Genomic DNA, 24,743 nt, shown 5'->3' with positions numbered 1-24,743 from the left:
GTGTTTAAATTGTTGGAAAAGTAATAAATATTATTTTAAAAAACAAAAAAGGAAACTTTCAAAACGAAGAACATTGTTGTTATTTCAATGTATATCATGCTATGGCCACACGGCTAATGCAATAAAATCTATTGATGTCTCATCACACTTTTTTTACATTGCTGAATGTAGAGAGGGGAGAGAAAGAGACGAGGGGCTGCCATCTACAGCAGCAGTCACTAACTCATGTCACTACAGCCCCATGAGACACCGGATGCAACTCTGAATGCAGAGGCATGGATGCATTAATTACACTAATGGTGGCGATGGATGCATTGTTAATTATGCTCATGGTGGGGGAAGTATGGCCCACAGCTTGGATTATTACCTATTAATTGCCCAACCCTTCCTCAAAAGAAATTCAGGGTGGCATAAATAGGACATTTATCGTATCAACCACCCTGTGAGATAGTTATGGGCAAAGAAAAAGCACCGAGTGAGCTTACTGGCTGAACAAGTACTTGCATCAAGGGGTCTTTAGTTTAAGCCAATACTAATTTCGCAAATTAGATGTCGATCCTTAGAATCCAAAAACTCTCTTTTCCCAGGAAGGAAAGACAACCAGAAGCTGGGAAGAAAGACTGGTTAACTAGGGGAATTTGACTCTGCTGAGCCTCAGGGTGAGACAATATGGAAAGATCAAGTCCAGCTGGTCAGAACAGCAAACAGGCCTAATCTAGCAGCTTTTATGGGACTCAAGAGGTATTCCGGTCACCAGATCAAAGAGCTATTGCAAGCTCAAGTCCTTACACTGGACATGCCACTTGCCCCATCCTTGTCTAGGAGGCAGCCAGTTAGATCAGAAAGGTGGAACACAATCCTCCATGCTGAATTCATTTCTGTAGCACCCAGGTTAAAAACATCACATGAGAACCACACACCACTTCCAACCACGTGCATCAAGTGTGTACTCTCAAAATGTGTCCCAACTTTGTGCACTCTGCCCCTTCCAGATCACCTGGTTACACAGGGATTGAAGGTGGATGGGGAAAAAGCTGAGCACAATTCAGAGCTAGATCATTTGCTGCTTAACCTTAAAGTAAGACCGTTAAAAGAAGAAGAAAATGGGGTATCTTTCATTTTCCTTATAACTGGAGTGTGGTGATATTCTCCCTTTAAGACTAGCATGCGGGTTGTGTGGGAATTCGTTAGAAATGCTAGAATAATGAGCTTAAACACAGCTGTCTCTCATTAAGGCCTCAACGCCAGTATCGAACGGTAATCACAGACACATGATGGGAGCAGGTGCTGATTTATTTGAGCAGAAAGGGTGAACTCCCATAGTCAGCGTTCCCTTAAAAATGGGATTGGGGTGAGTATGAGCAGTTCTCTGATCATGGAAGGTCAGCGCCTGTTCAGACCTTAGAAGGCATTTTGCCTCAGCCTACTTAAAGATTTATATGTAAGTGTCAGCTAGCTAGATAATATAGTTTTGTTATTTTTTAGCCTTGAGCAGTCTTAATTTGTGTAATTGTTTGAAGCTTTTCCTTTTTACAGACTTTGGCTTTTAATAAAGTTTCTTATACAGTGGTACCTCGGGTTACCTACGCTTCTGGTTACATACGCTTCAGGTTACAGATGCCGCTAACCCAGAAATAGTACCTCGGGTTAAGAACTTTGCTTCAGGATGAGAACAGAAATCGTGCTCCGGTGGTGGGGTAGCAGCAGGAGGCCCCATTAAGCTAAAGTGGTCTTCAGGTTAAGAACAGTTTCAGGTTAAGAACGGACCTCCGGAACGAATTAAGTACTTAACCTGAGGTACCACTGTAAGCCTTTACGGAAATTGGTCTTGCTTGGGTTTCTGAACCTCCTGATCTTGACTACGCTTTTCGAAGTGGGTCTTTCATCACAACTGGTCTTTCACACATGCGGCAGAAAAAGCCGGGTGAGGAGACAGAAGAGTTGCAAGAGACTGGTGCCTTGATGCACTAAGAAACAAAACCTTCTCAAAACATCGAGCTGGTGCTGGCTCTTTAATTACACCCACAGCAGCCCGCAAGAGATAATGATTGCATCTTCCTCAGGCTCTGAGGCAGCAAAGGATGCTTCCTGGAAATTTACTGCGACAACATTCTGACTAGTTGGATGTTTGCCGTCCTTCATCATGTTTATAGTCGCAGCAGGGGGTTTTCTCCAAGCACTTCTCTAAATGCTGGATGACAGGCCCTGGTGTTCCGAAACACTACCCAGCAGAAACCGGCATGTTCTTGCAGCGAGAGGATTCAATTCCCACACATCAGGAAGAATGCCTCACATACTGTGGCTTTATCACATATGCCCAAATAACACTATATGAATACCCGATCCAGAGACCACCCTTACTACTCTCACCTGCCATCAAGACACAAAGCACCTGCTTTTGAGTAACTCATCGCACGGCTAGGCTGACATTTACATGGCCTAACCAGATGGCCTTTCAACCACATGTGAGCACTCCACATGGAGACAAAGTGCCAGTTTTGGGGATAAAAGACCTGTATAAGCAGGTCCAGCCCATGTGGCTAAGTCACTTCTAATTTCTCCAAGCCGCTGAAGAGCAACTTACAGAATGCGGGAAAGCAGCTTCAAGCAGAAAGGTTAGCATTTCGTAAGACTCTGTTAACTCCTGAGAACAATGGAAGCTTAAGGTTCAGCACAATATTTAGAGGGAGTAAAATACAACTTGAGGTTCCCCTCCCCCACTGCCTTTGGGGTGAAAAGTAAGAATTTACTAGTGTTCTATGTAAATACGTACTTACGTAGGCCAAAATTTTCTGGTAGAAAATAGGAGTGTATATGTTAACTAATTACAAAAGGTTTAAAAGTTTGGTCTTTGTATATTCTCCTTTCAAGCGCCGATCTATAACCAGAGGGCTACACGTTCACCCACTACAGTTGCTTCCAGCAAGCTCAGCGCAGCAGAAGCAAACTCATGCTTTCCACGTTCCAAGGGGCAGGCGGCACCTTTCGCTTTGGATACGGGCCGTGCCGAGTAGCAGAGATTAGACACCCCACAACTACCATCATCCTACCACCCTGAAGGGACAAAGCTGGTATTGAACCAGGACTATCTGTGGATCCCCAGCTGCAATCATCATGACAGCTTTTTTTAAAAGACTCTACGTGTCTATCTTGCTCAAGGGGCCATCTAGGTTGTGCGTTATGACTGCCTGCTTCCATCCCTTACTTCCAAGCGGCCGTCTATCAAACCACCGAGACAAAAAAGAGCCAGCAGATGAAAGCACAATGAATCAGGAGAGTCACCTGGCATCGAAAAAATTAAAGCAGGTGTCAGGTGAGCTACCCCAGAGATGAAATTCAAAAGGTACCACAACCAAAAAGGTCCTCTCCCTACCTGGAACCCAACATCCTTCCGAAGAATGGAGCAAACAGAGGAGAGCCTCCAGTTAATGATCTTGGGGACTCGACCAGAGTTGTGTGGGGTAAAAACAGTCTAACAAGGACCCGGGGCATAAGTTTTAAAAAGGCAAGTACTTTTCCGTCCAACGCTTTTTTGAGGTGAGCTTGGAAACAGGCCAGGAGTCAAGGCATGTGTTTCAATACAGGCGAGATGTAGTCCCCTTGCTCAGTCCTAGTAAATAGCCCAGCAGCTGCACCCTGAACTAAACGTAATTTCCAAACTTGTCTTGTCCAAATTTAATTTAATTTCCAAACTTGTCCTGCAGCACTTCAAAGGCAGCTCTCTCTCTCTCACCTTTCCGAAGGACACGCTTCTTTGCTCGGATGTCAGTCTCCAGCTCTGCTGCTCTGATGTAAATCCGGACTGACTGTGGAAGGTGGCGAACGGCCTGGGCAACCACAGCCTTAGCAGTATCCCCCGGCTGCAAGCGGGCAGCTTCCAACCAGACATCTTCACTCTGTGGAAACCAGGAGAAAGAGACACTGGATTGCAATTTACGCAACGGATGGAGAAGGTTAGGCTCAAAGTGGGCCTCCAGGCCTCTACCTGGCCTGCGTGACCCTTCCTATGCCTTCTCCCCAAGTCACACTCTTCACTGGCCCTGCTCTGTCTGACCACCCTAGAGTCTTTTGTCTGGCTGGAACATGTTGTTTACTTGCAATAATGCCTCTTGCTTGCCATTTCTCCAAACTAAGAAGTCCCACTGCGGCAGGCTTTCTACACAGATAATAATAATAATCGCACCAGATCAGAAGAATCTTTATTTGCATCAGCCACGAGCCATAGCAGTAAAATAAAATGTACTGAAATAGATACAGTGGTGCCTCGTAAGACGAAATTAATTCGTTCCACGAGTTTTGTCGTCTTGCGATTTTTTCCGTCTTGCGAAGCACGGTGTCGGAAAAGTTTTGGAAAAGCTTCAAAAATCACCAAAGTCTTCAAAAACCTCAAAAAAGGCTACCACACCGCGTGCTATGAGTTGCTCCTCGGAGTCAAGTCGCAACTGTATTAACGGTGTTAAGAAAAAGGAAACAAACTTGCAAGACGTTTCCGTCTTGCGAAGCAAGCCCATAGGGAAAATCGTCTTGCGAAGCAGCTCAAAAAAACAAAAAACCCTTTCGTTTTGCGAGTTTTCCGTCTTGCGAGGCATTCGTCTTGCGAGGTACCACTGTAAAAACTTAACCATACAAAAAAACATTTTGGAGGTTTACAGCAATAATCAAATAATAGATCTTATTCTAATTGCCCCTGCTAAAATGTTGGCAGTTTTTGCTGTCACCTGGTTATCTTGATCTGCTAGAAGAAAGGACACAGTAGCAATGGTTGAGCGTCCCGACGTGGACAATAGAGGGATAATAACCTAACTCCTCAAATCTTTATAAAGAGTGCAAGCAGAAGCACATGAGCCACTGACTCAGAACTGCCAATCTCCACATGGAAATAACCGATTATCCAACGGATTTTTTTTGAAATCAACCCTCAAGTACAGCCGAAGGCAGTGTATTCAATCTTGCTGAAGTGAACTGTTAAATTTTGCAAATAGGGTGCAAACGTGTCAAAATGACTAGGTGGGAAATAATTTCCTTACCGTGGCCAAATTATTCTCTTGCTCAGTATGATATAGGCACTGTCTAATTAAATTATTTGCTTTACTGAAGTCCTGTGTTAATAACTGTTGTGGTGATAAACCAGAAAATTAAAGCTTTTGGTTGACAATTCTAGTCCAAGCACTCTCATAACAATTTTGCGGTACTAAGGGTAGTAGACCAGCAAATAGAAAACTTCAATGGAGCAAACCCGCCTGGGAGCTCCCTAGTGCCTCCAATCCCGGTGGGGTGCACTGGCAATGTCAAACAGCTGACAGGGGCTGTCAGTAAGCTCCTATTCCCATTGCCAAGAAGCAACTGGGAGCACACTTCAAGCTACCCATTCTGCCTCTACAGTTGTGTTTTAACCTAGGTAAAAAAAGGGTAAAGGACTCCTGGACGGTTAAATCCAGTCAAAGGCGACTATGGCGTTGTGGCATTCATCTCGCTTTCAGGTCAAGGGAACCAGCATTTGTCCACAGACAGTTTTCCGGGTCATGTGACCAGCATGACTAAGCCACTTCTGGCGCAACAGAGCACCGTAATGGAAGCCAGAGCGCACGGAAACGCTGTTTACCTTCCCACCACAGCAGTACCTATTTATCTACTTGCACCGGTGTGTTTTCGAACTGCTAGATTGACAGAGCAACGGGAGCTCACTCCATCGCAGGGATTCGAACCGCCAACCTTCCGATCAGCAAGCCCAAGAGACTCGGTGGTTTAGGCCAAAGTACCACCCACGTCCCCCTGTCTTTACCCATGCCATGTCCAATATCACATATGATATCAGGTGTGGGGCTGTGGGGGGGGGGTGTAGCTTGGGGTAAACAGCCCCATGGGCCAAACTAGGCCTACAGTGTTGAAGGGTTCCCACCACCACCTTAAGTCACAGTGATCAAGAGAATTTATTTTGTGTGCAAAGTGACAAGAAACCAGCGCAGGTACTTAAGGAGGAGTCCTGGAAAATGAAATGCTCACCTTGGGACACATTTCTGTCCCTTTCATGATAAGGTTCCGTGCTACCTGCAGTTTTCCGGTCACCTCTTCCAAGCGCGCAGAAGCAATCCAGGCTGGCGGGTGGTGAGGGTTTGTCTCCCGCACAGACTTCAGAAGCAAACGTGCTTTCTTGATGTCACTGGCAAGGGGAGAAAATGAACCGAGAATAACTTGGCATGCTTCTACATCACACCAATTCACTGACACTACAGACTTCTCCTGGGTAATAAATGTCATCATATGGCAAAGGTATAAAAGTGGTGAGGACAGAACAGGGCCCATGGTTTGTGGGGAAGGTTACAGGAATGAAGCAAAGGAACAAAGGAAGCGAGCTAGCAAGCAGAGTCTGGAAGATGGTGGAATGGATAGATTTTTAAAAATGGCCTGCGAGAACAAAGACAAGGGGCTAGAGGAGAAAGAGGCATGGGTGTGGATTGAAGCAAACTAAGGGAGTGGTATATGTTCACACGTATTATTATCTACCTGATTTGCCAATCTGTAAGAGTCAAAGGTGCTCTCTTGGAGGCAAACCAGGTAGAGGCAACTTGAGAGTGTGCAAGCAGGGTCTGCCTATGCGCTGGCACCAACTTCTGGGAAACCTGTACATCCCACTTTAGTCAACTCTGCCCCATTAAGCAATGGCCAAACAGGACCTACGGGACACACACAGTCCTTTGAATCCTTGCTTCTGGAAACAGGATGGGGGGGGGGGGGGTTTGACGTTCTGTCAGGTACCTCCCACCTTAGTGGTTTCTACATTCTGAGTCACAAACAAAGGCTGGACCCTGAACCATGTGCAGATCACTCAAAGCAAAGGGGCCTTCTTGCACCAAGGGTGGGAACCTATGACCCTCCCAATGTTGCTGAAGTACAGGTTCCATCATTCCTGATTGTTAGCTATGCTGTCTGGGGCAGATGGGAGCTGTAGTTCAACAACATCCAGCTGGAGGGCCACAGGCTCACCAACCCAGCTCTCGTGACGAGAAAATCTAATAGCCAAATCAGTGCACCCGCTGACTTACTTGATATCTCCGCCGTGTGTGGGAATCATAGAATTCAAATCGGTGAGGTAGCCCTTGGGATCCACCACCGTTTGGCCACTCACAGAGTCAGACACCTGGAGATGTAAACCCAATGATTAATCAAGTGTTTGATCGCCACCATCATTTTATTTGTATGGTGTCTTTCCATACTTAAAACCATGCTCAGGGCGGCTTACAACATGACAAGATTTACACAATCACAAACATAACAAAAACCATAAACAAATAAAAAGCGTCAAAAAGCACACAACCAAACTGAAACAATTTCTGCATAAATTATGAGATCTAAAAACAAAGGTGCAAAAATTAGTATCATTAACAACAACAAAAACCCAAACAAAACACTCTAGACAATAACACAGCCCAAGAGGTTTTTCAACAGCTGTTGTAGCTGCAGTCAATCAAGGCCCTGTCATCCCAAGCCAGGTAGGGAAAAGGCCAGCAAGGCAGGGAGCAGGTCTTCCAGGATCCACTACCAAGATGGTCTCTGGCCTCTTCAGCAGGCCCAGATTTTGTAGCCAGCGTCATTAAAGTTTATCACTCAAGCCTCACTAACATGCACACAAACAGACTTAAAAGAAACTCAGAAAATAAGATCACTTTGTTGTGCAGAATTGGGAACCCCCCCCCTACATTCTTTGTTCCAACAACCCTATATTTGGGGTTGGGGAGAATAACCCTGAAAAATAACCTCTCAATGGCAAGCACTCACTTTTCTGGATGCCAAAGCTGACAGTTTTAAGGCCCAATTTCGTTCGTCAGGTTCAATAAGCAACAAAAATCCGCTTTGTTCCTTGATGCTTACCTGGCTCAGTCGCATGTCCATCAAAGTGTTCCTAGCTTGGCCAATCTTCCTCATGTCCAGCTCACCTGTCCCAGGAGTCATCAGCCCAGGTGTCATTCCTCCTGGATAAGGTGTGTTTAAGCCCCCAGGAAAGGGAGTATTCAGCCCACCAAATTGCTGTTTTTTTAAAAAAGGAAGGGGCAAAACCAAATAAGTTAAAGTCTCTAGTGCAAAAAGAACACCCAAGTCTCCACCATAATCTTAGCCATCAGTTTTAGTGGGAGGGGAGGGGACTCTCATCTTTGTGATAAGTGGGTTGTGTACAGGATTATATACTGCCAAGGCTCACTACAAAATGATGGTCACCAAGGGGAACAGAAAGCTTTGCTGTCACTGTACTACTGCCTCCATGATCAGGGCTTTAGTTTTCTCACTTGTACTAGAGAAAGTAAAGCAGGACACCAGAACATATCACTGGGGTGAAGGCTAAAACATGACAGAATGTTGGAAACTGGCTTTTACACAGACATATTTTGCTGCATTAGCAGAAACTAGTCAACTAGCTATAGATTAAAGATAATTTGACTGAAGGGTTAGCAAACTTTCTAGGCTTATCCTTATATATCAGACAGGAAGTTGGAACCATGATATCCACTTAGAAGCAACACTGATTCCACACAAAACCTTCCCACAATCCCCCAAGGTGGCTCATTGCTATTTATGGAATGTAATTTATAGAATGTAATTTAAAGAATGTCATAAAAACTCACCATAAGACACATCTAGAAAAGCAGAAACAAACAAAATGGTAAAACTATCTGTGATATGTTCCTACCTCCACACTAGCAAATAGCCTTTCGAAACAGACGAGCAGTATGAAAACAGAGGAACATTGATGAACCTCTTGGGAAAGATCATTCCACAGAACTGGGCCAACAATATGAGGATTTTTTTTTCATTCAGGGGAGCATACAAATAAACAATACCCCACCTGAACTCTGAAAAGGTAGGCCTGCAAAAGCTGCAGCACATGATCTTTCTGATCACACTGAGGATTTGAAGGCTCTCCTCCCTTCATAGGTTGCCCAAACCCAGACAGTGTCCAGATTAAAATGTTGGATTCACAGGGGTGGGTGGAATTAAGAATTCAATGCAAATAATGTCCCTGACCTGCAGCAGCCAATTCCTTTCCATTCCCATCAGCAGAGGAATGTTTATAGGCATTAACTTTAAAGTTGCTCCGACAATTTTTATGCAGTCTGGTGTGACTTTAATGATTACACAAATAATGAGCCATATGATGGAAGAGTATCCACAGTTTACAGCACAGTCTGCTGTGCATGAAGCACATACAGTGGTACCTCGGGTTAAGTACTTAATTCGTTCCGGAGATCCGTTCTTAACCTGAAGCACGACTTTAGCTAATGGGGCCTCCCGCTGCGCCACCGGAGCATGATTTATGTTCTCATCCTGAAGCAAAGTTCTTAACCTGAGGTACTATTTCTGGGTTAGCGGAGACTGTAACCTGAAGGGTATGTAACCCGAGATACCACTGTATTTTATTTTTTCCCCTTCCCCCTCCCTATAAATTCTAATTGTTATTGAGACAAAATGTTTTTTTACTTATGATCACCAATCTAAACAATAAAACATTACTATACATTATTTCCTATCTGTAATAACTTTGATATAAACACCTTGTCGCAACTTTGTTAATATACTCGGAAATGTTTGCCCGAGTGCCTATTGCTTTTTTATCTTTTATTTTAATTTTATGTAATTGTTGCATGTCATATGCTCTAATGTAAACAAAGACAGCTCTCAATGCAACCAAGTTAAACAGTTTAAAGATGAAAATGAACAAAAACTATTTTACAAAAGAAACCTCTCTCAGGTGGACCTGTATCCCTCCCCCGCTTTCTCACCGTTTGCCGGGGATCCACGGATGTGTGATTCTCGCCTGACTGCAAGTGCTTTGCAAAGAAACTGTCAGGAACAGGAGTCAGTTTCTCATAACGTGGATTCCTTTGGCGTTTGTTCCTTGCATCACCAACTTCAGGGATACTAAGCCATTCTTCCTCAGTGACCTCAGCTAGTTTTCTCTACAAAAAATGCAGACAACATAATTACAGTGCCATAGTTGAAATCAGTGTATCACTGAAATACAGTTTTGATTTCTCCCTCTTTTTCATCCGCAACTTCTTAAAAGTTATTCCTGGCGTGTGAATGAGGAATAGACACTCCAAGTGGTCTGGAGAGTCAGTACCTGAACCCAGGTCTCCAAAGCTGAAGTCCTATGTTATTCACTGGTCCACTTTGATTTAATAATTGATATCCAACACATATTACACAAACATTTTTCTGACTCCCCTCCTCCCCAACGTAATTTTCTGATTTCACCTTTGGAGAACACACACACACATTTTTCTCTCCTTACTTTCAGATCTGAGAACTGCTGCTGAATTTTTGGCCGTTCCATTCGGTACTTTTCAATCTCTTCTTTCTCACGCTGTTCTCTAAAAAATAAAAAAAGCACAGGAGTCAACCATGCAGGCACCCATTCCTATTTCCAAAAGGGAGATAGCAAGTACTTTTAATACTTCAGGGCCCCATGTTCAGGCCAAACATATAGCCAGAGAAGCAACAGGCAAGATTCCACTGCAGAGGCCCCAGATACAACCAGCATTTATCTCAATGCTGAAAAAAATCACCTCCTACCTTCTCTCTTTTCTCCTTTCATCCATCCTTTTATCCAAAGCAGCGTAAATCGCATCAGCTTCCTCATCATCTTTTTCATAAGGTCCACTGGAGAACAGACTTCCAGCATATCCATTGAACTGCGAATGACAAAAAGGTAGTGTTAACTGCAAGAACCCCGTTATCCACTAAGCACACCCCACAGAACCACAGCTAGTAGGAGTAGACAGGCTAAAGGGGAGCAATGGTCTGAGCACAATGTAGCTTTATATGTACATTGCCATTAATGTCCATCAAGACAGTTAAGGCCAAAGATGGATCACCTCATCGTAATTGGTGTCGTTCAGATCTTCATCGTCGTCATCTGCAGCCTGGTTTTTCTTCATCTGGTCCCCAACGGTCCTCTTCCCTGGCGGAGCATGGCGGTCATCCACAGGGTCATTTGCATCCCGAGCAGGGCCAATGTCTGAGCGGGTAGTGAAACCTGTAGCACTAGACAGAAGAAAGCAGCCAGTTCAGTATGAGGGATTTCGGACAAGGGACTGGGCACCAGTCCTTCAAATTCAGAAACCCTGCTCCAAGTCCTACCTAAACCCAGACTTGCAAATAACCCCTCAATTGTAGCAAGGGAGAATAGTCCCTGGATGCTCAGGAAGCAAAACATCTGCACATTTTAAAAGCTAATCTTTACTTTCCAAGGTTACCAGTGTGCCTTAAATGATATATATATTGATATATATATATCAATATATAAAAAAGGAAAAAAAGAATTATGTCCTAGCGTGATAAAAAGGTGATAAAAGTTCTCTCTATATATAGAACTTTTATCACCTTTTTTATCACACTAGGACATATTTCTTTTTTATAAAGTTTTTTATTAAGAATTTCAACATAATATATCAAAACATATCATATTCATTATTTTTCCCCCTTTTCCCCCACTCCCCATCAAACCCTGCCTCCCCCCGCAGAGTCTTCCCTCAGCTCCTCTCTGATTTCTCAACACATGTTATTCTCTGCATATTATAAAATTATATAAATCCTTATATTATCTATCTACCATGTTATCAATCAATAAATTTGTGTATGTTTATTCAAAACCTGCCAAGGAGTCCAATGCATTTTGTTGCCTTTTTAAAACACTAGGACATCTTACTGAAGCAGGTCTTCAGTGAGTGTCTAAACCTGCACAATACTGGCACCCATAGAATCACAGAACTGGAAGGGACCCTCGAGGGCCATCTAGTCCACCCCCCCAAAAGCAGGAATCTCAGCTCAAGCATCTATAACAGATGACCATCCTATATTGGCATACCTCTGAATGCCAATTGCTGGGAATCACAAGCAGGCTTCCCATGGGCAACTGAGGCAACTTTAAGTGCCCAGACTAAGTTTGTTTTTGTTTTTAAAAAATCCAAAGTGTCTGAGACTGAAAATATCCCAAGAAATCTGCTGACTTTTGCTGCTGTGGTGCTTTTCGTTGCAACCAATGTTAACATGTCAGAATAAAAAAATAGATAGATATCCAATATGGATTTTCAAACAAAAGCTTATCCAGGGAAGCAGACCTGAGTCACCGTCATCTGACACAAAGCACATGGCTTTGTTTTTGAACATTTTCCTGCACTGGGGCACAATGGAGTTGGCGGAGTCAGTGTTAAAATAAACTTCCTAGGTTGCAAAGTGTATCTGAGCTTTGTGGGGGAAGAGGAGACACAACACCCTTCTCCCAAAAGCAGGGTTATAAACGCAAAAAAGTAAAATATACATAAATAGACTTTCCAAAACATGACAGGCAAATACATTAGTAGTAGTAACAATAATAATACAGTAATAATAAAGCCACAGGGTGAGTTGATTATTATTATTATTTATTAAATTTGTATACCGCCCTTCATCCACAGATCTCAGGACAGTTCACAGCATGTTTTCTTTATTTCCTTATCTTTCGTAACTTGCCAATTTTTAAAAATGGGGGGGGGGGAGGAGTACTATTCAGGGAAGGGTTTCCTTTCACAGAATCACAGAGTTGGAAGGGACCCCTGAGGGTCATCTAGTACAGCCCCCTGCAATGTAGGAATCGGAAGGCAAAAAGAACTCTGCACATGCTCCAGGCGTCGGGCCATTGAAGCCTTTCAAAGGCTACACAGCTCTACCTCTCTTTTAAATCAGAGCCAGTGAAGGCGGTGAAGGTCCTGTGTGAGTGCCTGGAGGCGGTAGGAGGATGGATGGCGGCTTAACAGATTGAGGTTGAATCCTGACAAGACAGAAGTACTGTTTTGGGGGGACAGGAGGCGGGCTGGTGTGGAGGATTCCCTGGTCCTGAATGGGGTAACTGTGCCCCTGAAGGACCAGGTGTGCAGCCTGGGAGTCATTTTGGACTCACAGCTGTCCATGGAGGCACAGGTCAATTCTGTGTCCAGGGCAGGTATCTACCAGCTCCATCTGGTACGCAGGCTGAGACCCTCCCTGCCTGTCTGTCTCGCCAGAGTGGTGCATGCTCTGGTTATCTCCCGCTTGGAATACTGCAATGCGCTCCACGTGGGGCTACCTTTGGAGGTGAACCAGAAACTACAACTAATCCAGAATGCGGCAGCTAGACTGGTGACTGGGAGCGGCCACTGAGACCATATAACACCGGTCTTGAAAGACCTACATTGGCTCCCAGTACGTTTCCGAGCACAATTCAAAGTGTTGGTGCTGATCTTTAAAGCCCTAAACAGCCTCGGTCCAGTATCCCTGAAGGAGCGTCTCCACTCCCATTGTTCAGCCCAGACACTGAGGTCCAGCGCCGAGGGCCTTCTGGCGGTTCCCTCATTGCGAGAAGTGAGGCTACAGGGAACCAGACAGAGGGCCTTCTTGGTAGTGGCGCCCGCCCTGTGGAACGCCCTCCCACCAGATGTCAAAGAGATAAACAACTACCTGACATTTAGAAGACATCTTAAGGGAAGTTTTAAACATGTGATATTTTACTGTATTTTTGGTTTCTATGGAAGCCGCCCAGAGTGGCTGGGGGGGCCCAACCAGATGGGCGGGGTATAAATAAATTATTATTATTATTATTATTATTATTATTATTATTACACAGACGCCTCGCTCTGAGGAGGAAATCACCCTGCCTATGGGTACAATCGGGAAGCAAAAAGAAACTCTGCACATGCTCTAGGCGTCGGGCCCTTGAAGCCTTTTAAAGGCCCCACGCAAACACGCGCGCCTTGGTCTGCGGAGAAGGCACTCTGCGTATGGTCAGAGGCACCTTCCACGCGCAGCGTGGGCACCTCAGAGCCGAGCAAAGAAACGCTGCAAGGGCGGCGAGGGAAAGGCCTGACCCGAGGAGGGCCCACGCGAGGAGGCCTCGAGGAGGCAGCCGGGCCGAGGCCCACCCGCCGCCCCCGCCGCCCCCACTTCCCGGGGCCGCTGCCCAACTCCAGCGCCCGGCCTCGGCCCACTCACCCTCGGCCCAGGCCCGGCACGTAGCCCAGCGGCGCGGGCATCCCCAAGAAGGGCTTCTTCTTCCTGTTCATGGTGCCCGTCAGAGAAGCCGTCAGGCCCGAAGCGCTGCCTCCGCCGCCACCGCCACCGCCACCCCCGGAGCTCGCCGCGCTGGAGCCCGCCGGAGCCGAGGCCCCGGAGGCCGACGAGGAGGCCGACGAAGACGAAGAAGCGGCCGCGGCAGCCATGATGGCGGCTGAGGAGAAGACGCGGCGGGAGGCGAGCGAGAAGAGGGCGGCGAGGAGGCCGGGCCTAGCCGGTCCTGCTCCGCCTCCCTCGCGGAGGGGCGGCCTCAGGTAGGCGGGCTCGCGGCTGCTTCTCCTCAGGCGGCGGGAGCCTCGCTGGGCCTCGGTCGCGTCGGGGAGACTCTGAGGGCGAGAAGGGAGGAAGGTGGCGTCGCGCGGAGAGGGAAGGAAGCCGGCGAGGGAAACAGGGCGGCGGCGCTGTTTTTTATTACTTAATTCATCGTTGTTATTGTTGTTGTTGTTATTATTATTATTATTATTATTATTATTATTATTATTATTAGGCGCTTTATTTATTTGTGCGCCGCTTTCCCACACACCCGGAAAGTTACAAAGCAGCCGCGGAAAGGCGCGCTTTTCCTGTCATTGGCGATGGTTGACATACAGTATTTCTATTCTCTGTTTTGCTTATTTTGTAATATTCATATTGACATATCCCTGTTGGTCGATATTGATAGTTACCTTATATTGGTGTTGGTGTTAATTGATATTTTAATGTTTGGCACCTGCACATTTTATTACAACGACAGCATTTTTATAATGATATGTTGATATTCAATATAGTATAGTAATATAAAAATATGTTGTTTTATTTTGTTTTGCTTATTTTTGTAATATATTGAAATACCCCTATTGATCGATATTGATAGTTACCTTATATTGGTGTTGGTGTTAATTGATATCTTAATGTTTGACACCTGCACATTTTATTACAATGACAGCATTTTTATAATGATATGTTGATATTCAATATACGTAGTATAGTAATATAATGATATATGGTTTTATTTTGTTTTGCTTATTTTGTAATATTCATATTGAAATATCCATATTGGTCGATATTGATAGTTATATTGGTGTTGGTCCTAATTGATAATTTAATATTTGGTACCTGCACATTTTATGACAACAGCATTTTTGTAATGATATGTTGATATCCAATACTGTATAGCATATTGTTGTTTTATTTTGTTTTGCTTCTTTTTGTAATATTCATATTGAAATATCCATATTGGTCAATATTGATAGTTATTTATACTGGTGTTGGTATCAATTAATATTTTAATATTTGGCATTCGCACATTTTATTACAACAGCATTTTTATAATATATGTATTGATATTCAGTATAGTAATATAATAATATATTGTTGTTATTGTTTTATTTTTATATGCCACCCCTCTGACTGGGCAGCTCCCAACAGAAAATATCGATAACACAATAAGTACAGTATCAAACACGGAAAAGCTTTCCTGAACCTTCAGATGCCTTTTAAAAATCACCCAGCTGTTTATCTCCTTGACATCTGATGCACAAACAGTTACAAGCAGCTTGCAGCAAAAAAGTGGAAAGCGCACTTTTGCTGTAATTGTGATATTTAGCTCATTTTTTAATTGCTGTTTTATTGCTTATTGCTTAGTTTGTTAATAGTTTTTTATATTTTATAATTGTTTTATTGTTGATGTGTTAATTATTTTATATGATTTATGTTGTACTTGTGATGTTATATGATACAGCAGTATATACCGGTAAATATTTTTATTGTAGAATTATAGAGTTGCATTTCTCAACACCTGACCTCCATCTAATTTGAAACCATACCAGGCCCTGCTTAAGCTTTGCAAATGTGCTAGCAATTTTATTGCTGTACCACTAGGCGGAGAGAACACATAAAAATGAATAAATAAGGAAACGAAGAGACTTGATGAACCAATCCATCTTTTAGTCTTATTTTGTTTCCATCAGTTGCAGGGTGGATTTGATTTAAATTACAATTTAAATCCCTAGTCAATAAGACTTGATTTAAATCATTTTTTTACAGAAAGACTGGTATAATCTTAATATTTACAACCAGATGAAGGTTTCATTTTTGGAATAATAAATTTTCAGAGTAGTTTTTACAGTTATATCAAAAAATACTGATTTGGTTATACTGTTAGAAATACATAGACAAATAATTATGAAATTATTGTTTATATTTGGACAACTTTTCTGCTGTACTTTATTTGAAGGAGAAAAATAACCATTTCCTTAATAACAACTTAAACAATTTATTTAATTAAAACAATAACATTATAGCATACGTATCCATGTTTGTTAACTGATGTGGTTAAACGATTTAAAAAAACAGACTTGAGTTTTAGCACACATGAAAAACTTAAAACAAATCCTTATTTCCTGATGAACAGCCTTTGGGCTAAATAAAAAAAAATCCTTTCAGCAGCACCTTAGAGTAATTTATTTATTTATTACAGTCAAAGACCAGCTCACATGACATAACACAATAAAAACAGCGTTCATAAAGATAAAATATACAATCAGAGCAGATTGCAGCAATAGCTCATGAGTTAAAATTGAGATATTGAGCACACTTGAGAGCTCATACCAATAACAAACTTAGTTGATCTCTAAGGTGCTGCTGGAAGGAATTTTTTTATTCTGTTTCGACTATGGCAGACCAACATGGCTACCTACTTGTAACTAGCCTTTGGACTATAATGTAACTTAAATAGAAAGCTAGAAAGATATTTCCTCCAAAGGCATTTTATTTTAAAAATCCGATTTAAATTTTAAAATTCAATTTTTAATTTTTTTTTTTAAAAAACAAGAACATTGATTTTTATCCACCCTGATCAGTAGCAAGTCAAATATCTCTGGCAAGCCTACAAAGTAGGACAGGTATAGCAACAGCCCTTCCCTGCTATTATTTGTCCCCAGCATCTGGATCAAGGTACACTGCCTCTCAACATGGAGGTACATTTAACTATCATGGTTATTAGCTGGTGGGGATTCATCCTCTGTGAATTTGCCTAACCCTCTTTCCAAACCTTCTGAGCTAATAACATAAGCTGCATTGCACAATATCAAGACTATGGATGGTAGTCATCTATGTTTTGCTATGTAGAAATTACAGTGGTGCCCAGCAAGACGAATGCTTCGCAAGACGGAAAACCCGCTAGACGAAAGGGTTTTCCGTTTTTGAGCTGCTTCGCAAGACGAATTTCCCTATGGGCTTGCTTCGCAAGACGAAAACGTCTTGCGAGTGTTCCGATTTTTTTCCGCTCCCCCCCCTTTTTCTAAGCCGCTAATAGCGCTAAGCCGCTAATAGGGTTGCTTCGCAAGACGAAAAAACCGCTAGACGAAGAGACTCGCGGAACGGATTATTTTCGTCTTGCGAGGCACCACTGTACAGAACATGACTAAGTTAGATCCATAGACTGGAATAGGCCTATGAGTAAAACTTAGCAGAATACCACCCTAAATATTTGTCTGATCAGTACTGTACACTGACTGGCAGCAGCTCTGAAAGATACTCAAAGTGATTTCATGCTCTTTATTCAGCTCATAGTGGTGAGGAGGAATGAATGAATGTCCCCTCAAAGTATCTGCTTATATACATTATTTACACAATGGGCTGCACATGATTGGCTAATTCTGGAATTCTACTGTAAGCCAATCAGGTTGTGGATTCACTTCTATCTGGAGCATGATTGGGTGGTTCCTGCCAACCAATCATACTGTAGCACCCTGCTTGTGGTTAACGCTTAGCTGGAATGAAATATTCAACGCAGCAATAGAGAATTTAAAATAATTATTTATTTGTCAGACAAATAAATGAGAGGCACAGTGGTATATGGTTACCAAGCTCTGGCCTGGCCTCCTGCCATTATGGCCAGCACTTATATTCCCTTAATCCAGCCCCCTTTGCTCCTCCTTGGGCTGCCTCTGTCCAATCAGCCTGGTTGGATTTCCTATTGGCTGATTGCTATAACCAATCACAAAAAGATACACCCATATCCTCCTGTCCTTATAAGGAACACAAACAGCTATATATTGTTACATCTATAAATGACAAATAAGTAGTAATATATCTTACATGTGTCTCAACAAGGAATCTTAATTACCAGCTCACCTCTTGCCCTCCCTGCCCTATTGCCTTCTAAAACAAATGGTTAATCTTAAATTTTTATCTTAAACATATGTCAAGGATCTTGAGTTTCACATCAACATTGAAAGATATCCTTCATTTGAAGGTTTCTAAACAAATGTCTGACAGCTAATATATCAGGACAGCATTTGATGGCGTCTTCTTGTCTGGCAGGGGGCTGGACTGGTGGCTGACTTAATTCCAGGATAAATACAACTCTTCTAGCATTTGTTAAATCCTTTGCATAATTACATTTAAGCCAATATATTTAAGCTAATATATTTCATACATTATCATAGGTAACCTTTTAAAAGGAATAAGGCCTTTTTAAAGTAGAGAGAGAAAGAAAAAAAAGAACTCAGTTTAAAACAGTTTCAGAAGAAGGCTCTTCAGTTTACATCCCCCCCCTTCAGCAAGCTGCTTTTCCCATTATCTGTTTAAGGAAGAAACAGCTTTAAAAAGACTTCCCAGCTAGATGCTTTAAAAAGACTTCCCAAAAAGCCTCTCTTTCTCTGTCAGCTAGATGTTTTTTCTCCCATTTGCCTCTGGCCTTAGAAAATACAGCTCAAGGTTTAAAAGAGGCCCATGGTATCATTTTACTATTTGCCCATTCCTAATTATGTTTATCTCTGCTTTTTTATCTTCTGTAACATGTAGGGTCAATGTCCTGCTTTTAGTCTGTAATTTCAGCTTTTACGACTTTGAGAATTGCTTTCTGCTATCAATCAAAAGGGGCCCCTTGTCTAGGAAAACAGTGCCAGTGTTTTCTTAAGCAGCTAGCCTTCTTGCCTGGCATGAATACTTTTGAAAATCTACTTTTGAAAATCTAAGCCCTCTTTAATATACAAGTCCTGATCAAACATTAATAAAATGCAGGCTTATGCCTGATGCCTCAATACTACTGCATTCTGAATCCTATTGTTCTGGGACCAATCAGACGGCTGCAGTTTGGATCCTATTCAACTCAGTACATAACAAGCTCTCTCCAGGATCTTTTGCATCCAGTTACTTCATCTGGAGAGGCTGGAAATTGAACCTGGAACCTTCTGCATGTATGCAAGCTGCCATCAGTGTGGCTCAGTGGGTTTACTCATAGGTAAACATGCACAAGATTGCATCCTTACAAATGTGTAAATGCTGATTGGGCCTGTTTTCCTCAGAGTGGCTGGGGAAACCCAGCCAGATGGGCGGGGTATAAATAAATTATTATTATTATTATTATTATTATTATTATTATTATTATTATTATTATTCAGTGGACACCAGGCTGTGAAAGGGCTGGTGAGCAGCCTTACTAGCCTTGCCCTCTAGAACACATCAGAAATTCCCCCAGGCAGCACGCAATTTGCATCTGTTTGAAGAGTCATAAGGCTGAACAGTAGCTCCCATTCCGACTCTAAAATTCTTTGATTCTGTTATTCACGTCCAAACATCTGCATTTGGGCTATTGTGCATAGATGAATTTCAGCATGGAAATTAAACAGCATAGCACACACATTCTCTGCCCTACCGAGCACAGTAAAAACTGAATAAAAGGCCCATCACCCCCCTGAAATAAACACAGCATGCTGCATGCTGCCTTATACTGAGTCAGACCATCGGTCCTTCTAGTTCAGTATTGTCTGCACTGACTGGCAGCGACCCTCCTAGATTTCAGGCAAGGGTCTCTCCCATCCCTACCTACCTGGGATTGAACCTGGGACCTTTTGCTTGCAGAGCAGAGCTAACATCCTTGTTTGATTGCCAAACATTTCAGTCAGGTGTAAAATGCACCATAAGACGTATAAAAACTCAGAGGGGCATTTTGCACAAAAAGAGGTTTGCAGGCATCTCTGTTCTGCTTTCTACCAGATGGAGTACTTAACAGAGTTCCCCCCCCCCTCCCTCCAAATAACCTTTTCCATAGGAGGTTGCAGAGGAAGCTAAAGGTTACTTTTTTGATACTTTCACTTAGGATGCTGCCCCAGTTTCCAGAGCAGAAGATGTGAAGGCTTCATACTCTTCTCTCCCCCCCGCCCCCGTTTCTTCTATTTTCTTTCTTTTTCTCCATTTGTTCTTTTAAAAACCTCTGGCCGAAATTAATTCAGCCCTCAAGGGGGCAAGTTCTTCACAGCTTGAGTAAAATACTATACGCTTTTCAACCAAGCAATCTTAGCCTAGCTTTGTTCAGTAACTGGGGAGGATTCTCATCTATGTGGCCTTTATGAGAAAATCAATATATTTTAGCTCTTCTGTATGAAGTTTAAATTTAATCTGTGTGGATGATTTTCCCCCTGGCCTTGCTTATTTAAGAAATAATATCCATAGCTCAGGTGTATGCAGAGCAGTAAACCAAGCCTGTTCTTCATTAAATGCTGGAGCAAAGGTGTTTAATCTGACAGCAAACTCCATTTATATATCATAACTGCTCTGGAGCCATGAAAATTGATACCATTGTCAGATGAGAGAGCAATTTCACAGATATATTCCTGTTTCAAGAAAGGTTTCTCTACTGGTCTAGTTGCGCTAGCCTTTTTCTTTCCTCTGGAAGTTATATCTACTTCATCTTCTTTGATTCCACGCTCATGGAAATTCATAAACACATAATAACTCTGCTGAATCAGACCATTCTCGGCTGTTGATGGGAGACAACTGGTCGGGTGAAGACCAAAACCGCATTTGTCTAAACAGCAAATGTGTGTGCAAAAAAGGGAGTTGAAAGAGAGAGCATGTTCAGGCTTTTTGCCTGCAGGGAGTTGCTTTCAGAATTTGTGGCCCAGTGCTGATGTCCTGTCCTGCCCTTGTCTGCCTGTGTGCTGGCTTCTGTGCCTCTTACAATGCTTGCTCAATGTGTGCATTTCTAAACAGGCATACTATTGCAAACACACAGGGGAAGCCTCCTATGCTCTCTTCTTCAAAGGACACTTTGTAAAAGCTACCCTAAATTTTCCAGAGACAAAAAGCACACAAAATAGCACTTTGAAGGGAGCCACGGGGTCCTTCCGCTCTACTTTGGAAGAGAAAGAGAGACTGCTAGTGGGGCACTAATAGCTTTCAAGGAGGTATAAATGGCAGCTAAAGGGACCTTAGCAGCACAGGCATAATAAGATATCTTAAGAGTCCTAATTAGGCTTCTTTGTAAACAGTCACTTGTCTGGTCACCTGTGGTGAGTGAAAATGGCCTCTAGGTGATCAGGCATTAGAAGCTTCTTTTTTTCTTTTTCACAAAGTTGCAAGAGAGTTTGTCTTCCTCCTCCCCCATCTTTGTTTTTCCAAGTGATCAATGCTCCCGAAATGACTGTCATGTCTACGTCTATGTATGGACAGTCAGGTTCATAACTACATATTACTTTTTGACTGTAGCCTTGCAGTCAGGGACTGCCTTGTTTCAACTGACTGTATGTAAAGTGGTACCTCTGGTTGCAAACGGGATCCGTTCCAGAGCCCTGTTCGCAATATGAACAGAATGCAACCTGTGTCCGCGCGGGTCGCGATTTACCGCTTCTGCGCATGCGTGTGATGTCATTTTGAGTGTCTGCGTGAGTGGCAAAATCTAGAAGTAACCCTTTCTGGTACTCCCGGGTCACCGCAGGACGCAACCTGAAAAGATTAAACCTGAAGCAAACGTAACAAGAGGTATGACTGTATGCCAATCTGGGAGCCTTTTTTGGCTGAAGAGCAAGGTACAAATGCTCTAAATCAGGGGTCGGCAAACTAAGGCCTGGGGGCCGGATGCAGCCCTCCAGGCTCGTAAATCTGGCCCGCGGACCCTGCCATCCACTTGGTCAGTCCCCTTGCGCTGCGGATGCCTCGCCACGCGGGGACTGACTTCCAGGATGCTGGCACAGCTTCTGGGCGGCCGACGATGCTGGCACAGCTTAGGATTGGCTGCAGGAAATTTCTGCAGCCAATCTGAAGCCTTGCCGCCCATGGCTGAGGTAAACTCGGCGTTGCCATGGATGGAAAGGCCAGAGGGCAGGTGGCGGGTCTGGGCTGCCCCATGGGCATTGTGACGGGCACATCGCAGGGCTTCAGCCAGAGTTTGGCATGTCTGCTGCCCCTGCGCCTGGCGCCCGGCTTGCCGGTGCTGCTGGTGGCGTGCTTGGCGGCCGCACTGGAACAGCTGGAGGGCAAGCTGTACATCGCCTGCCCAGCACTCTGCGTGCCTGGCCTCAGGCGGCGGGGCACAGCATGTGGTGCACACTGGCTGGGAGCTCCGCGGGAACGGGCCAATGGAGCGGCTGCTGCTCGTCAACAATGCTGGTGAGCAGGAGGCACTGAGATGCGCTCCTGAGCAGAATGTGTTCCTCCTCCAGGTCCGGAGGCAGCTGGAGAGACTGGCTTGCAGGGTATTTATATTTTGCAAAATATAGTCAGGCCCCCCACAAGGTCTGAGGGACAAGGTCTGATGAAAAAGTTTACTAACCCCTGTTCAAAATAAACAGTATCTATATTTATTGACTTACTTGTAGCTTCATAAGCCAGGCTGCTGTCACCTTCTGGCCTTTTGTTTTTTCACCTTTCACCATACGATGTTCCATGCTTTAGTACAAAACAGGAATTCACTGCTCTGCATCATTCCATTCCTTATTTGCACCTCTGAGGAGTCTTCAGTTCTGTCAGGCAGACAGGCAAGGCATTAATTCACACCATGCACAGATGCCATGTGGCTCATGGAGGTGAGGTGGGCCAGATGTGTTCATATGAGACTCTCACACACACCCCCAAAGCATACGCCCTAAAAAAATGATTTTGCTATATTGAGCTATTTCAGTGGTTGAAAAAAAATCCTTACACGTCAGACGCCAGCTGTTTGTGTGAAATATTCTGTTATAAAGTGCCCCTCGAAGGGCCAGACTTGACCATATGCTGGAAATGCATAAATAGGCTTCCAACCTTTTTGCTTTATTGCTGAAAAGCAGCATCAGAGATTGTTATTAGGAATTGAAGAACAGCAAGAGAAAGGCTGCTTAATTCTCAACCTTCCCCAACTGCCTTCCCCTTCAGCACCACCACCCCAGCTGCTTTCCCATTCCTGGAGAAAGTGACATGAGAGGCCCGTGTATTTTCCCCACTCATTTGTCATTCATCTCGTATATTCATTATATTGCATTTATAACCCACGTTTTTCTCCAGGGAATTTAAGGTGGCACACATGGTTCTCTCCTTCTGCCTTTAATCCCCACAACAACCCTGTGAGGTAGGTCAGGCTGAGAGGCATTGAATGGCCCAAGGTCACCCACTGAGCTTCTTGGGTAAGTGGGGATTCAAACCCTGCTCTCCCAGGTCCCAGTCTAACACTCTGACCACAACACTATGCGGCCTCTAGGAATGTGTGAGGACTTCATTTGCCTATCAGCAGCTCCAGAGTTTGTGTTTCTGCATAATGGCGCAACTTCTCGTGCATTCTGGGAAATTCCTGGGGGGAAATGGCAGCTGCTAGTGCAGACTGCCACCCCCCCTCCCCAAAATGCCCCAGAACAATGCAACTCCCATGGAATTATGGGAGAAATAAAATGGCAGCTGCCAGGAGCACCCACAGAAAACTAGTCTGTTAGTATCTGCCACAGGTGTTGGCCAAATTGCCGATCAAAGGAAGAAACTTAGTCTGTGCCAAAAGATAACCGGCACGAGTAATGAAACAAATATTATTTAAGTGATTATGAAATAAATGTGAGAGGTCTTTAAAAACAAAAACAAACAGATTAATGAAACAGGGACAGTGGCGGTGGAATAATATTCCACACCCCAAGTCTGGCTCCTAGAAAATCTCTCTGGCTTCCAAAGTTTTGCAACAACCAGAAGAAAAAGGAATGGTACCCCGTTTAATCACCAAACCCGTAGGGATGGAGAGCGAGAAAATGACTCAAAATGCCATACAGCTATCAAAGGAGGTTTCAATGTCACCAGTAATGAGTCCGGGCTCCCTCCTCAGGACTCTGAGTGGTTCTGAGAATTCGTTTGTTCTCGGCTGAAATCAGTGACATTCTTATTCATTATTATTTGCTCAGTGCTGGCAGAGCGCCCAGGACTTTCCAGCCAATGTGTTAAGACCTGGAACATCAATAAACAAGTGACATTCTCCCCCACCCCGCAAGCGCTGGAGAGAGAAATGGGATGCGGAGAGAGACCGTGGTGAGGTTTTCAGTTCAACTGTTTCTCCCAGGAAAATAATTTTGCAGCAGGGCTGTTCCAGAACTGCGAGTTCCACTAGCATCCACTAGCCTGCCCCTGGGACCTCCACATGTGTCAGAGGACTCTCTCCTGTACAGCTTTGGCCTGCTGCAAAGTCCGTATGATGCCTCTTCTCATGCCCAGACCCTGCAAGACATGAAGAACATGGAAGTGAATGCTGGGCAGTTCTAGCCCCAGAGTCATAGTTGGAAACAGGGCCGTCTTTAGCATATGCGCCGCCAGCATGCAAAGATCCGCCCAGTGTCCCCAACTTAACTTTTATTGAGCTTGTTTTGGGAGGGGGAAAGCCAAAGTTGTTGACCTTTTTTAGGGGAGAAATCGCTCACCTGTAACGACACAGCAAAAAGACTGCTTTTGTT

The 24,743-nt window shown here is 43.8% G+C and overlaps 1 protein-coding gene across 1 annotated transcript in view; it reads right to left on the bottom strand.

Annotated features, from left to right (window-relative positions):
- The window catches only part of PRPF6 (pre-mRNA processing factor 6), a 35,984-nt gene extending 19,896 nt beyond the window's left edge, over positions 1 to 16,088 (bottom strand). The window contains exons 1-9 of the mRNA XM_083507365.1: positions 13,999 to 16,088; positions 10,869 to 11,037; positions 10,567 to 10,685; positions 10,286 to 10,364; positions 9,774 to 9,950; positions 7,870 to 8,025; positions 7,044 to 7,138; positions 6,004 to 6,160; positions 3,734 to 3,896 (exon numbers count right to left, since the gene is read on the bottom strand). Of these exons, the coding sequence (XP_083363491.1) occupies positions 3,734 to 3,896; positions 6,004 to 6,160; positions 7,044 to 7,138; positions 7,870 to 8,025; positions 9,774 to 9,950; positions 10,286 to 10,364; positions 10,567 to 10,685; positions 10,869 to 11,037; positions 13,999 to 14,225 (1,342 nt within the window). The 5' untranslated portion in view covers positions 14,226 to 16,088. The remainder of the gene's footprint in view (positions 1 to 3,733; positions 3,897 to 6,003; positions 6,161 to 7,043; positions 7,139 to 7,869; positions 8,026 to 9,773; positions 9,951 to 10,285; positions 10,365 to 10,566; positions 10,686 to 10,868; positions 11,038 to 13,998) is intronic.
- Between the last annotated feature and the right edge of the window lie 8,655 nt (positions 16,089 to 24,743).

Source organism: Podarcis liolepis (genome assembly GCF_965112155.1).
Source record: "Podarcis liolepis genome assembly, chromosome: 6".
Taxonomy (NCBI): Eukaryota; Metazoa; Chordata; class Lepidosauria; order Squamata; family Lacertidae; genus Podarcis; species Podarcis liolepis.
The sequence above is the reverse complement of the archived record's forward strand: the minus strand, read 5'-3'. Positions and strand labels throughout refer to the sequence as shown.